Raw genomic sequence first — 12,365 nt, 5'->3', positions numbered from 1 at the left:
GCTTGGCACTTGGTGCCTGTTCAGTTTTATCAATTGCATGCTTGTGGTTATTTCTACCCGATCATACTAAATTTTTCTATGATATCAGTGTAACAATAGTCAGATATTATTTTAATGATATTCAGAATAAGTGAGGATTTTCCATGACTGAATAAGATGGCAGTGCTTCTGTACTGTTCAATGAACTGCAAGCTCTGAAGAACGGTTAGAAATGAGTGGGCATCTTACCTTATGGAAAAACACACTCACGGTCTCAAAGCAAGTTGAAGTCATTGCCTTCCTGCTTTACACCTGCACCCACCCCAGATCCTGTCTCGGTTGGGGACTGCCATCCTCTCAGGGCTCTGGCTCCCAAGCCTGAAGCTGGGAAGCATCTCCCACACTTCCTCCCTCACCCCCCAAACCGCTCTAAGCCAGTCAGTCTTCAAATCCTGCTAATTTTACTTCCTGCCTCAGACCCCCGACTCCTCCCCCTCTCTGCCCCACTACCCCAGTTTGGGCCCTTGTCATTGTTCTGCTGGACAACTGCAGTGGGTGTGAGCTGGTCCCCTGACCTCTGGCGCAACTCCACTGATGCACCTGCATTCCTCAGCTACACTATCTAAATAAAATGCAATATTTCCCTACGGTTTCCCAGTGGAAAGCCCTTCAGCACTCTCTGCTTTCTGCAGGAGGGGTTCATGTACATGGTTGTAAAGGGTCCATCAAAACTTGGCTCCCAGATGCATGTCCAGCCTCCCTTTCTGCTGCTGTTCACCGCTGTTGAGTCCAAAATCTCCAGCTGTTTGGGGTCACCTGCTCCTGTCATGCTACTTCATGCTTTGCTGCCTTTGCTTGTACGTCCTTTACCTGGAATGCACTTCTCACCTTTCCTGGCCTGGCTGACTTCCTGCATCCTTCAAGGCACAGCTCAGGAATCATCTCTGCCAGGAGATGTTCCTGAATCTCCAGATTGGGCCAAGGACCCCCCTGTGGGTGTTCTCACAGGAGCCTGTTAACCCGTGTAGTTTCCCGCTGCTACGTTATTTGACATCACCTGGTTATACACCTGTCTGCCTACAAGACATGTGTCTTAACACTCAGGGCCATGCCTTGCCCGTGCAAGGAGCTCAATCAGCCTTTGCTGAACTCGGCGGAACAGGATCAATCAGGTTGCCAAGTTTTGTAGATGTTGTGCCATGTTACGTATTTTTGTCCCCATTTCTGATTTTCTGTTTTCAGGTGTCTCTGTTCAACTATGTATTTTTGATTTCTTGGGCTTTTGCTCTGCCGTACACCAAGCTCCGCCGCCTGGCTTCAAGCGTCTGCACTGTGTGGACATGTGTGATCATTGTCTGCAAAATGTTGTACCAGCTGCAGACCATTAAGCCTGAGAACTTTTCTGTCAACTGTTCCTTGGTGAGCCTCAGACACGGGGTTGGTGGGGCGGGGGGGCCGGGGGGGTGTCTCCTTGCCTGGCCTTCAGGGAAGGGAGGCAGATACTGGGGGACACACATCCCCAGCACATCCTGTCTGGCCTTCATCAGCTCAGCAGGTTGGAGGCATCCTGGCCCCCCGTCTCTTCTGATGCTGAGATTTCCCCCGTGAAGTGGGTCTTCTCTCCCTCCAACCATAGAGGGAGACTACTCTGAACTCTCCTAATCCATGGGTCCATTTCTTACTCCCCTTTCTCTTCTTTTCAGCCAAATGAAAACCAAACGAATATACCCCTGCAGCAGCTGAACAAGTCTCTGCTCTACAGCGCCCCCATTGACCCAGCGGAGTGGGTTGGCCTGAGGAAGTCCTCTCCTTTGCTTGTCTACCTGAGGGTAAAGCCTTCGTCACTCTAAGTTTGTGCGTCTGCCAAGTTAATGTCTGGAGCCCTTTCCAGGGAGACGCTAACTTCAGCTTTGATAGGGGCCTCATCCTCTTACATGGTGTTTGCAGTCACCTTTGAAACAGATGACTGAACATTAAAATCAGTATTGCATTATGCTGAAAAGAAATCGATTGAGTAGTTTGAGATCGATTGAATAACGTATGACAAGTATATTCACTGGAACATTATAAAACCACTCAAAGACAGAGGTAGATTGACACTATCAGACACTGAAAGATGTCCAAAATATACTGTAACGTTGAAAAAAAAAGCAAACTTCAAAACGCCATTCATAGGATGAAGTGTTTTAGACACAAAGAAAAAATACTGAGTAAATTATACCAAATGGTCAGCAGTGATCGTTTCTGAGAAGTAGGTGTCACGTCACAAGAAATGTTTGCTATCTAAATTCTACAAATTTTAACCAAGGGCATATATTATGTTTAGAGGTAGCCAAATAAAAAGAGCATATCTTTGAAAAGGAAATTTTGATTGCAAGTAGTTGTAACAAACATAAGGAAAGCAATATAGTTCAGATTATTCACATTTTATTCTGATGGATAATCTGGGCATTTTACTTTGATGGATTATGCTGACAATGCACTTAAAACCTTTGTACTCAACTCCCAGAATTTGAAAGTGCACTAAGCATCTCATTTTTCTTGGTGTAGCTTTGTAGTTTTTTGCTCATATGGCAGATATCGTTTGTAATGTATGAATGATGTCTACCATTAAGAGCTGTTGTAAAGATAAAACAAACATATTTGAAAAGGGGGATTAGAATAGTGTCTGGCACATAAACGTTAACTATTTTATTATTATTGTTATCATCACTATTATTATTTTGTGGTATAATCAGCGTATTTTTCCACCTACTGCTCTCTCTAGACAGCTTTCAGAGGTGTTCAAAACTCCCCCCTCTAATGCGAGTCCCACTCGGCAGTTCAGTCTGTTTCCTGGGGTCCTTGTAGGATGCTGTACAAGAGTTTCTCACTTTTAGTTGCAAAGAAGGTTGGACGACCCTCCCAAGGTAACTGGACAAGGCTTCCAGGTTCAGTGTGTACTTTTTCAGGAACAGGCATGACCATCACCTGTCTTTGGTGTAGAGGTTCCAGATCCTGTTATCATGGAAATTAGCCTGATTTGCATATTGGAGATAACTCCACCCTTGTTCCCATAAAACAGGGAAAATGAGCATTGAATTCAAGACTGTATTTTATAGAGGTGGGATTTGATCATGCACTGTTCTTTTAGACACCCAGAATGGAATGAGATGGTATCTCGTGGGGATTGTTTAAATGACCACGTGGCGTCACATGCAGTTTCCTTTCTTTCCAGAACAACCTCCTGATGCTGGCCATTCTGGCCTTTGAGGTCACCATCTACCGCCATCAGGAGTATTATCGCGGTCGGAACAACCTCACGGCCCCCGTGTCTAAAACCATCTTTCACGACATTACAAGACTCCACCTGGATGATGGACTTGTCAATTGTGCCAAGTATTTCATCAATTACTTCTTCTACAAGTTTGGTCTGGAGGTCAGTTTCCTTGCTGACCTGTTTTCTTTCTTTCCTGTGAAAATTCCAGTGGCTGCTTTCGGCCAGGTGGCCACTGGGGCTTTGTGGCACGTCTCTGTCTCCTCAGGATCCGGGAGGAGCCTAACTGAAGGGTTAGCCTGGCCTGGTTGAAAGTCTCTAGGACCCGGTGCCAGTCCCCTGCTCTGTGGCAGTGGACATGGCCTCTCGGGATCTCTGGTCTTACAGATGTGTGGATGTCTGTTTTGTGCCTTCTGGATGTGTAACCTTAGCCAAAATGCACTGTTTTGACCTGAATGGTGTGGTAGGCCTGCCCTCGATAGAATGTACTTGGAACAGTGATGTTTCATGGAGAGATCATAGAGGTAATTCCCTCCACCATTTGAAGTGGTTCTTATTGACAGTGACCTGGTTAGTTTTTCTGTCTCCATGATGCAAACACCCCCAAAGAGGCAGCGCAGGTGAACACCTGCAGGGACCCGGCCCCAGGAATGCAGGTCTCCACCGCCCGCTCGGGGTGGGCCGCTGACACCACTCCCCTTCCCCGTGAAGCCGACTCTCTGCTTCTTTTCATCCTTACACAGACCTGTTTCCTCATGTCAGTTAACGTGATCGGTCAGCGGATGGATTTCTACGCCATGATTCACGCCTGCTGGCTGATTGCCGTCTTGTACCGGCGCCGAAGGAAAGCCATCGCGGAGATCTGGCCCAAGTACTGCTGTTTCCTCGCCTGCATCATCACCTTCCAGTACTTCATCTGCATCGGCATCCCTCCCGCCCCGTGCCGAGGTGAATGCCCCCCCGCCGGGAGCCTGCTCAGGGACAGTGGGGACAAGGGCACGGAGGGGCGCCCTGACCCAGCTCCTCCCGCCTCCACCCTGCAGATTACCCCTGGAGGTTCAAGGGCGCCAGCTTCAACGACAACATCGTCAAGTGGCTGTACTTCCCAGACTTCATCGTGCGGCCCAACCCCGTGTTCCTCGTGTGTAAGTGGGGCCCTTGGGATTCCCACTTGCTCGTCCTTCTCCTGGTGGTGCGTTCGTGCGCCCCCCTACCCCCTGTACAGTCACAGGCTGTCTCCATGCGTCAGCATCCCAGGCTGCTAGTGGCTTCTGCTGGCCCTGTTACATCTGCAGAGTTAAGACATAGCATCGGAAACACCATGTTGGCTTTCATGATTTCACTTACCAATGCACAACCCCACTCTCCACCACCACACACCTGTACACACCCACCTTCTAGAAGGTGGACTGCAGGGGGAGGCCTTGTCCTGGGCAAATCGCTTGCTTCTTGCTGCCACCGCAGGCATACACCTACAGGTGGGCTAGGGTAGCCGGAAGGACGCAGCCGGGCCACAGATGCTCCTGAGTGGGGCTGCAGCCGGAGCCCGTCCAAGGGCGGGTGACCATCCAAAGGTTAAGGTAGGGGGTGGAGGTATGGTGCTGCCCACCCACGTGGGGGTGTAGATTAAAGACAACGGCCCTGGGAGGGGGAACTGTTCTGGGTAGCCGACCTTGAGGGCAGCTCCGTCCTCTCTACCCGCCCCCGTCGGCCGCCATCTTCACCTGCTCTCACCAGCCTCCATGCCCTGTATGTTCTGGTAAGTCTGGTTAGCAGTGCAGAGGGGGACGGAGAGGACAAAGAAAGCCAGAACGCCTGCATCTACGGCTTGTAAAGAGATAAAGATGACGGAAAGTGCTCAGTGGCCCCTCAAAGCTTCAGGGGGAGATCAATGCAGACAAACATTGTCGTGTAAGAGATTCATGAAGACTAGTCATCGCCTGTTGCTTTCACTCACCGACGAGCAGACAGCGTCCAGGGACTCTCCCCCGGAAGTCTGTGGTCCCTCCTGCGTCCCTGTGGTGGGCGGGGGAGGTTAGAATCCAGGAGGAAGTGAACTCTCAGGACGTAACTCAGGTAGCAGATGAGGAGCCACTGGTACCCCGTGGGGACCCCTCCTCGCATCCCTAGATGCAGAGGGGGAGCAGGGGGTTTCAGTTCCCGTGTCTGTCTTGCCAGATGACTTCATGCTGCTTCTGTGCGCCTCCCTACAACGGCAGATTTTCGAGGACGAAAACAAGGCCGCCGTGCGGATCATGGCGGGTGACAACGTGGAGATCTGCATGAACCTGGACGCGGCCTCGTTCAGCCAGCACAACCCCGTCCCCGACTTCATCCACTGCAGGTAACGCGGCCGCCCGAGCGCACAGCCCCTGGGAAGATGCATCCCCGGAATCCGTGCCTCCAGCTCCCCCTGCCTTTCCCGGGGAGCTGGCCTGCTGATTGCACCCCCAAAGGCAAGAATCATGGGGCAGGATGGCCCAGTGGTCTGGAAGCCGAGCCTCCCACTTTTCCTCCGTCCTCCGTGGACAGCCTTCAGCGGCTCTGGAAAGCAGCTGCCCCCGAACCCCAGGACAGCCCCGGGCCTCACTTGCTGCCCAGGAGCCCCGGAGGCTCCTCCGCAGAGCGTGTTGACTGGTGTTTCCGTGTCCTTCTCACAAGCTTAGTTTTATGATTTCTGAACCTGAAGCAAGTCAGGGCTGAGGAGCGGAGGCCGGGCCTCCTGCAGGAGGAATTAACAGCTGCAGGCAGGGGAGGGAAATGTGTGGAAAACATACGGTGCACTAACACGCACGTGTTGCATGCGCACACACACACCCACAATCACGCCAGCAGCCCAGTTCCACCGACTTTAAGCCACGCACATCAGGAGGCCCTGTGGGCTTTCAGATCTCATCCCTGGACTGAGTCACTAACATTACCTGTGTGATCCTGGGACGCTGAGAAACACCGACATCTTATTCATTCTCCTGTGTGTTAAATCAAGGATGAGTGTAATATATTTTAGGAAAAAATCATAGAAACATTTAAAAGTGTTGAATGTTTTAGTGTAAGAAGAGTAAAGTTCAAAAGTTCGCTTATGTGACAGTGTTCCTCTAAGGCACAACTTATTCCCTGACGATGCTGGACAGTTGCACATATTTATCAGAGATGACTTGTTAACTCCCACAAAATAACTACTCTTTTATCAAATATCTGACCCACAATTGGTTCTTCCGTGCTTCTTTCCAAATCTGGGAAGAGAAACAACCAAAGCAAAACCTCCAATACTGAGAGGCTGTAATTAAGTGAATACAGATGGGCCAATGGCCTAGGCCAGGGAAGCTGCGGCAACTGCTTTCATTGCGGGAGGATGGAGGCCTGAGCACCTGCCTCCTTCAGGGAGTTATAGTAGAAGAATGGCTCCCACATGTCAGCTGAGGGAGCTGCAGAGAAACTGTTGGACAGAGCCTGGAAGCTCTGGGTCTGCTTGGGCAGAACTACCTCTCATCTGGAGGAGAGATTTTCACCTCTAGCAAAACCTTTGTCTTTGTTTTAATCCATTAATTTCCAGTTCATGGAAAGGAATCCCTTCTTAACTGTTCTCTTGCTCCAAGAGGCATCTGTATCTTAGAATTTCCTCGGCTTCCTATAGAAAGACAGAGAGGGTTTTGAGTACTCAGGGAGTAGGCAGAAAATGTTGCCACTTGTGGGAAGTTTGGCCCAAATTCGATGAAAATAAACATGCATATGGTGTTTTCACAAGGTACCACTCTGTCCATCACTAAGTGGGTGAGGGTTTCCTGTGGACCAGGCAGTGATCAGTGAGAGGTGAACACAGAGCTCCCAGGCTGGCCTGGACAGAGCCTCCAGACAGAGTCAGGAGGACAGTGTGAATTTGTTCCTTCCTCAACTAGAATCGCCCGACTTGATTTGTGTTGTTGTTTGTGTCGTCTTTCGGTTCTGTTTTGCAGATCGTACCTGGACATGTCCAAAGTGATCATCTTCAGCTACCTCTTCTGGTTCGTGCTCACCATCATCTTCATCACCGGGACGACCAGGATCAGCATCTTCTGCATGGGTTACCTGGTGGCCTGCTTCTACTTCCTGCTCTTTGGGGGCGATTTGCTGCTGAAGCCCATCAAGAGCATCCTGCGGTATTGGGACTGGCTGATTGCATACAACATCTTTGTGATCACGATGAAAAACATACTGTCGGTAAGTGGCTCCACTGTATAACACATTTGTGGTTTCAGCGTCAGAGTAAACGATCCATTCAGTGGTTATTAAAAGCCCGTGGCCTGTCACACTGCTCTCTTAAAAGCCCCAGGTAAGATGCTTGCAAACTCAGAATTCAAATGACCATTTATTACTCGTTGTTTTACCATATTAAGCAGAATCCTTTTTGCTCATTTCCACCCTCTCAAGGACAAGAGGATATGTATTCATAGGAATAAACCCTAAAATGTATTTTATTAATTAAAATCCATCCTTCTGAGGAACGATCAGTGATCATTCCTGCGATGGGCTACAGTGTGGCCCTTTTATGAGTTGAATCAGTCATGGGATGTCTTCAAAAATTGTATCATATTGGCTAAAAGCAACTCTTTTACCTAGAAAGAGCTGTGGGAGTGTAAATAGAATGAGCGCGGTTCTCCATGACACCGCTTGGGGTGGGGATGAGGAGGGATGGGCCCCTGAAAGCACAGCTGTTTTATGAAGCCCTGAGATGAGGGTGGATGCAGGAGAAGCTTTATGGCTGATCTGAGCTTCAGCGTCTGGACTAGAAAGCAGCTAAGACAGTGGAGGGTTGAGACAAACACCTCCCGTCCACAGAACCTGGCTGCTTCTCTATTAAATATCCATGTTCCAGGGCGCATCGTAGATAAACTGCCCACGAGTCATGCCAGAATCACATGGATTCTTTTAGGCCACAAAGACACCTTTTAAACTATTTATTGTGTCAGGAAATTAAACAACGACCTTTCATGAGCTGAAGGAGTTAATCCACCTCTAGCTGCAACTTAAAGTGAATCCCAGGGCCTGCTACTCACCGGCTGTAACTGACAGTGCATTAGAAGAACAGTGATGTACGATTTCCTGCTTCTCCCCTTCCTGGTACTTACAGATGAGCTCACCAGGCAATTCTACTGGAAAGCATTTGACTTTTTTATTTTGACACATGCACTGCTGTGTTTAGAGGTCTGGGGAAGCCAAGTCTATGTAACCAGGAGTATGTATTTGAAGAATTTATTCTGTGTCCTGTCCATTAGAATGCTAAGTTTCTAGCTGATAGTAAAAATGATTTTTATTCATCAATTCAACCCCAGCAGTGTGTGTTTGCCTGTGGGGTGGTGTTGAGAGTTGTTGGAAAGGGGATGAGATAGGACAGGAGGTCACCCTTTCATCCTAAAACCGGTCTGATGGGCAGAGATCTGCGGCTGGAGGCTGATCCCTATGAGTGTACCTGGAAAGTGTGTGGCTGCAGAATCCACTCATTCATTCATTCTTTCTCTAAACCTGTTTGCAGACCTGACCTTTGCTAGGCACTGTTTTATATCTTGAAGAACTAGAGGTGAATAGTACTCAGATTTTACCCCTAAGGAACTCACATTCTAAAAGAGAAGATAGACTTTCTTATAAATAATTACAGTACACTCTGTTAATGCTCATTATCACAATATTTTAAGAAAGCAATACAAAGCAGAATGCCTAATTTCTGGCCTAGATAAGTTGGGAAGAGGCTTCCTGGAGGCGTTGCCATGTGAACCCATCAGAAACTTGAATTCAGGGGTGTCCAGGGAGACAGAGGGGGGAAGATATTCCCTGAGGAGGAGGCTATTTTCCCCCCTTGGGATGTGAACTTAACTGTGACAAAAAATCACTGTTATGAGACAACAACGTGACAGTCCACAAAGAAGTCTCCTTTACTCAGAGAACTGGCTGAAAAAGAATTGGCTCAAAGCACATACTCTGTTCCTGCTCTAAGAACTACACCAGGCAGCTTATGTTTGTGATCATCTCCTGGCAAATAGCGTAGGTTTACTATGTCTGACTCTGTCTGACTCGTGAGAAAATAACTGCCAAAATCCCAGTCCTGGATCCGTGCTCACCCATTTGCCATCACAGAGTCGGGCTTGTTCCTACGATGGTCTAAGATTTCCTCTTCGGGAAGAGAGGAGCTTGCAAGTTCAGAAAGCATCACGTTCAGGGTTCTCCTCTTGCTCCTTGAGTTTAACTCCCTCAGGAAGTGAAACATCAAGCGCTCTACCCGGTGGGGACTGGATTTGGCGCCCCGTCCACCACCAGACTGGGACTTTGGGAATTCTTGCACGTGTTGGGATTGCAAGACATCAACCTTTTCTCTGGGTGCGGAGCTTCAGGATATGCCTTTCCCCTTCGTTTTTCAGATAGGAGCATGCGGCTATATTGAAAAATTGGTTCAAAATAGTTGCTGGTTGATCCAAGCTTTCAGCCTGGCCTGCACAGTCAAGGGCTACAAAATGCGTAAGTATGAAAAGCAAATTTGGAAACAAGAGGACAACGAAGGAAGGGCAGTTGTATTGTTCTAATTTAAAAACTGGGCCGAAGCCCCTGAAGGGGAGAGGTGAAGGGACGTGAGTCAGCGTCTGCACGGAGCTGTGGGCTTGTGCCACGCTGGGGATCTGTGCTCAGGACACACACCCCCCACCGCATCTCTCATCCTCTTCTACAAACATCCCTGTCGCCCTCCCCAAGCAGGTCTAGGGGGCAGGTGTGGCCTTTAGCAACTCCTTGAACTTCCTTGAGTTACGATGGGAGGGGTCACAGATGCCCACACACACCTGTGGCTGCTGCGGTTGGAATCTCGGTCATCAAAGTAGCTCTGCCTCCAGACCCCCCCTCCTGTGAAGCTCAGAGAACCTCCACCATGGGAAGGCAGTTGGGAGCAGCAACAGGGTATCTGGAGTTAGATTCCCACCTGGACGGAGGCAGGAGTTCCATTTCCGCCCCTCTGCCTCTTGCGTCAGAACCCTGGACAGCACCTCCATCCTCCTTGGCACCCAGGATGGGGCCTTGCACATGACACCCCTCCCCCAACTCTGCCTTCCAATCCTTGCTACACTTTGCAGAGGATGAGGAGGCACTGGAGTTTGTTCTGACTTAGGATCAGATGTGCTGTTGACACCCCTTCTTCCGATAGACCGTACCTGCTCCCCTGGCTACCCTTGGGGGAGCCCATTCCCAGAACATGTGTCTTTTTTGTACCAGAGATTTCCTCTGGCATTGGGACATGCAGATGTTATTTCTCCATGGCCCTTACTGGGTGGGAGGGGTCCCTTTCCATCCTCTGCCGTACATTATCAAGAGCTCACTTTGTGGTCAGCCTTGTGAATCAGTGCTGATACTGGATTTGAAGTGTGTGCCCTTGACTGTGAATAAATCCACTCAGAGGGACTCAGTGCATCGGAAGTTTGCTCTTACACCTGTGTGATTTCCCAAGTCTGATCATGCCACACGAGTTTATAAAATAACAATGAAAATGGGTGTAAATTTTAATTTTTTTCTTCTTTTTCTTTTTTTTTTTGCCCCAGCTGATGATGATTCCTCGTGTAAACTACCCAGCGGGGAAGCGGGGATTATTTGGGACAGCATATGCTTTGCCTTCCTCCTGCTGCAGAGAAGAGTTTTCATGAGTTACTATTTCCTGCATGTCGTGGCGGATATAAAAGCTTCACAGATCCTGGCTTCGAGGTGGGTCACGCCAAAGAATCAAGGGGTTTCTCTTAAGAAACCTGTTGGGAAGTGATATTGCACTCTGATTCCTGTCTGAGCTTGCTTGTAGAACCCACAAGAAATTAAGAGATTCCTTCCAGGAAAACTGATCCAAGAAGGCTTTAGCCCAAGGCCTTTAAGATCTAAAACAGAAGAGTAATAAGCAAGTCTATGGAGGGAGTCATACCTTATGAGGACTGGGACACCCTTGAAGGTTAAAGATGGACTGGTTGTCTGAGCCCCTCGGTCCAGACCTCATCACTGGAGTAGGTCCTCTGGCCTCAGTCAGAACAGGAACATAGGCCACGTCAGTCCAGAGTCTAGTCCGTCTCCCCCCACCCCCACTCCCCCCCGCCGCCGCCTCCTTTTTAAGAAGAAACTCCTGAAGACAGAGAAAAACATAATCATCTGCTATTTTTCAGACCGTAGACAGAGGAACGTGTTACTCCAGCCTCACCCTAAACCCTTCCTATTTGTCTTTCCTTATCCCCTTCCTTTCAGGCTCTTTTTCCCCAACAACCTGATTTTTTTCTTCTCTGGGCCAGTGGCACTGTTTGATTATTACTTTCTCCTTAGATTCCCCCTTTTTCCATTTTCTGCCCCCGATTGTATAGGTTTAGGGAAAAGACTGGGAAGAGAACTAGGTACTAAAGAGGATGCCATTGAGATGGGGGTCAAAGGGCAGCTGCATGATCCCCAAGAGCGAGCCTGTCTCTGAGACCCTGGCCCTGCCTCGGTCCCATGGGACCCATGGTGCTAAACGACCTTATAAATGCTAGCATGTATCATATCAATTGCCAGTATTGATCATTCTGATTCTCTTTCTATACCACCAGTGTTCCCAGAGCCTATTTCTTCTGCCAGGAGAAGCAAAATGTGTATTTCAAAGGTCCATTTAAAGGCTGAATGTAGGTTTTTCTCCTTCATCACTTTAAGTATATCCTGCCACTCCCTTCTGGCTTGCAGAGTTTCTGCTGAAAGATCAGATGTAAGACACAGACCTACTAGAGAATGGACTTGAGGATATGGGGAGGGGGTGGAGTGAGATGTGACAGGGTAAGAGAGTGTCATGGACATATATACACTACCAAATGTAAAATAGATAACTAGTGGGAAGCAGCCGCATAGCACAGGGAGATCAGCTCGGTGCTTTGTGATCACCTAGAGGGGTGGGATGGGGAGGGTGGGAGGGAGGGAGATGCAAGAGGGAAGAGAAATGGGAACATATTGTATATGTATAACTGATTCACTTTGTTATAAAGCAGAAGCTAACACACCATTGTAAGGCAATTATACTTCAATAAAGATGTTTAAAAAAAAAAAAAATAAAGGCTGAGAATTCCCAGCCTTTGTTAACTAACTTGGAGCCAAATAGGATGAGAACCCAGTTGGGCAC

The 12,365-nt window shown here is 48.7% G+C and overlaps 1 protein-coding gene across 5 annotated transcripts in view; it reads left to right on the top strand.

Annotated features, from left to right (window-relative positions):
• The window catches only part of PIEZO2 (piezo type mechanosensitive ion channel component 2), a 344,750-nt gene that overhangs the window by 270,395 nt on the left and 61,990 nt on the right, over positions 1 to 12,365 (top strand). For all 5 annotated transcript variants that reach the window (XM_082354794.1, XM_082354793.1, XM_082354795.1 and 2 more), the window contains 9 exons: positions 1,222 to 1,398; positions 1,683 to 1,808; positions 3,197 to 3,397; positions 3,979 to 4,183; positions 4,279 to 4,380; positions 5,414 to 5,579; positions 7,189 to 7,432; positions 9,625 to 9,721; positions 10,789 to 10,948. In XM_082354794.1, the coding sequence (XP_082210920.1) occupies positions 1,222 to 1,398; positions 1,683 to 1,808; positions 3,197 to 3,397; positions 3,979 to 4,183; positions 4,279 to 4,380; positions 5,414 to 5,579; positions 7,189 to 7,432; positions 9,625 to 9,721; positions 10,789 to 10,948 (1,478 nt within the window). The remainder of the gene's footprint in view (positions 1 to 1,221; positions 1,399 to 1,682; positions 1,809 to 3,196; positions 3,398 to 3,978; positions 4,184 to 4,278; positions 4,381 to 5,413; positions 5,580 to 7,188; positions 7,433 to 9,624; positions 9,722 to 10,788; positions 10,949 to 12,365) is intronic.

The sequence above is a fragment of the Balaenoptera borealis genome (assembly GCF_965194805.1).
Source record: "Balaenoptera borealis genome assembly, chromosome: 14".
Taxonomy (NCBI): domain Eukaryota; kingdom Metazoa; phylum Chordata; class Mammalia; order Artiodactyla; family Balaenopteridae; genus Balaenoptera; species Balaenoptera borealis.
Note: the sequence above shows the minus strand (reverse complement) of the source record. Positions and strands in the feature narration are given on the sequence as shown.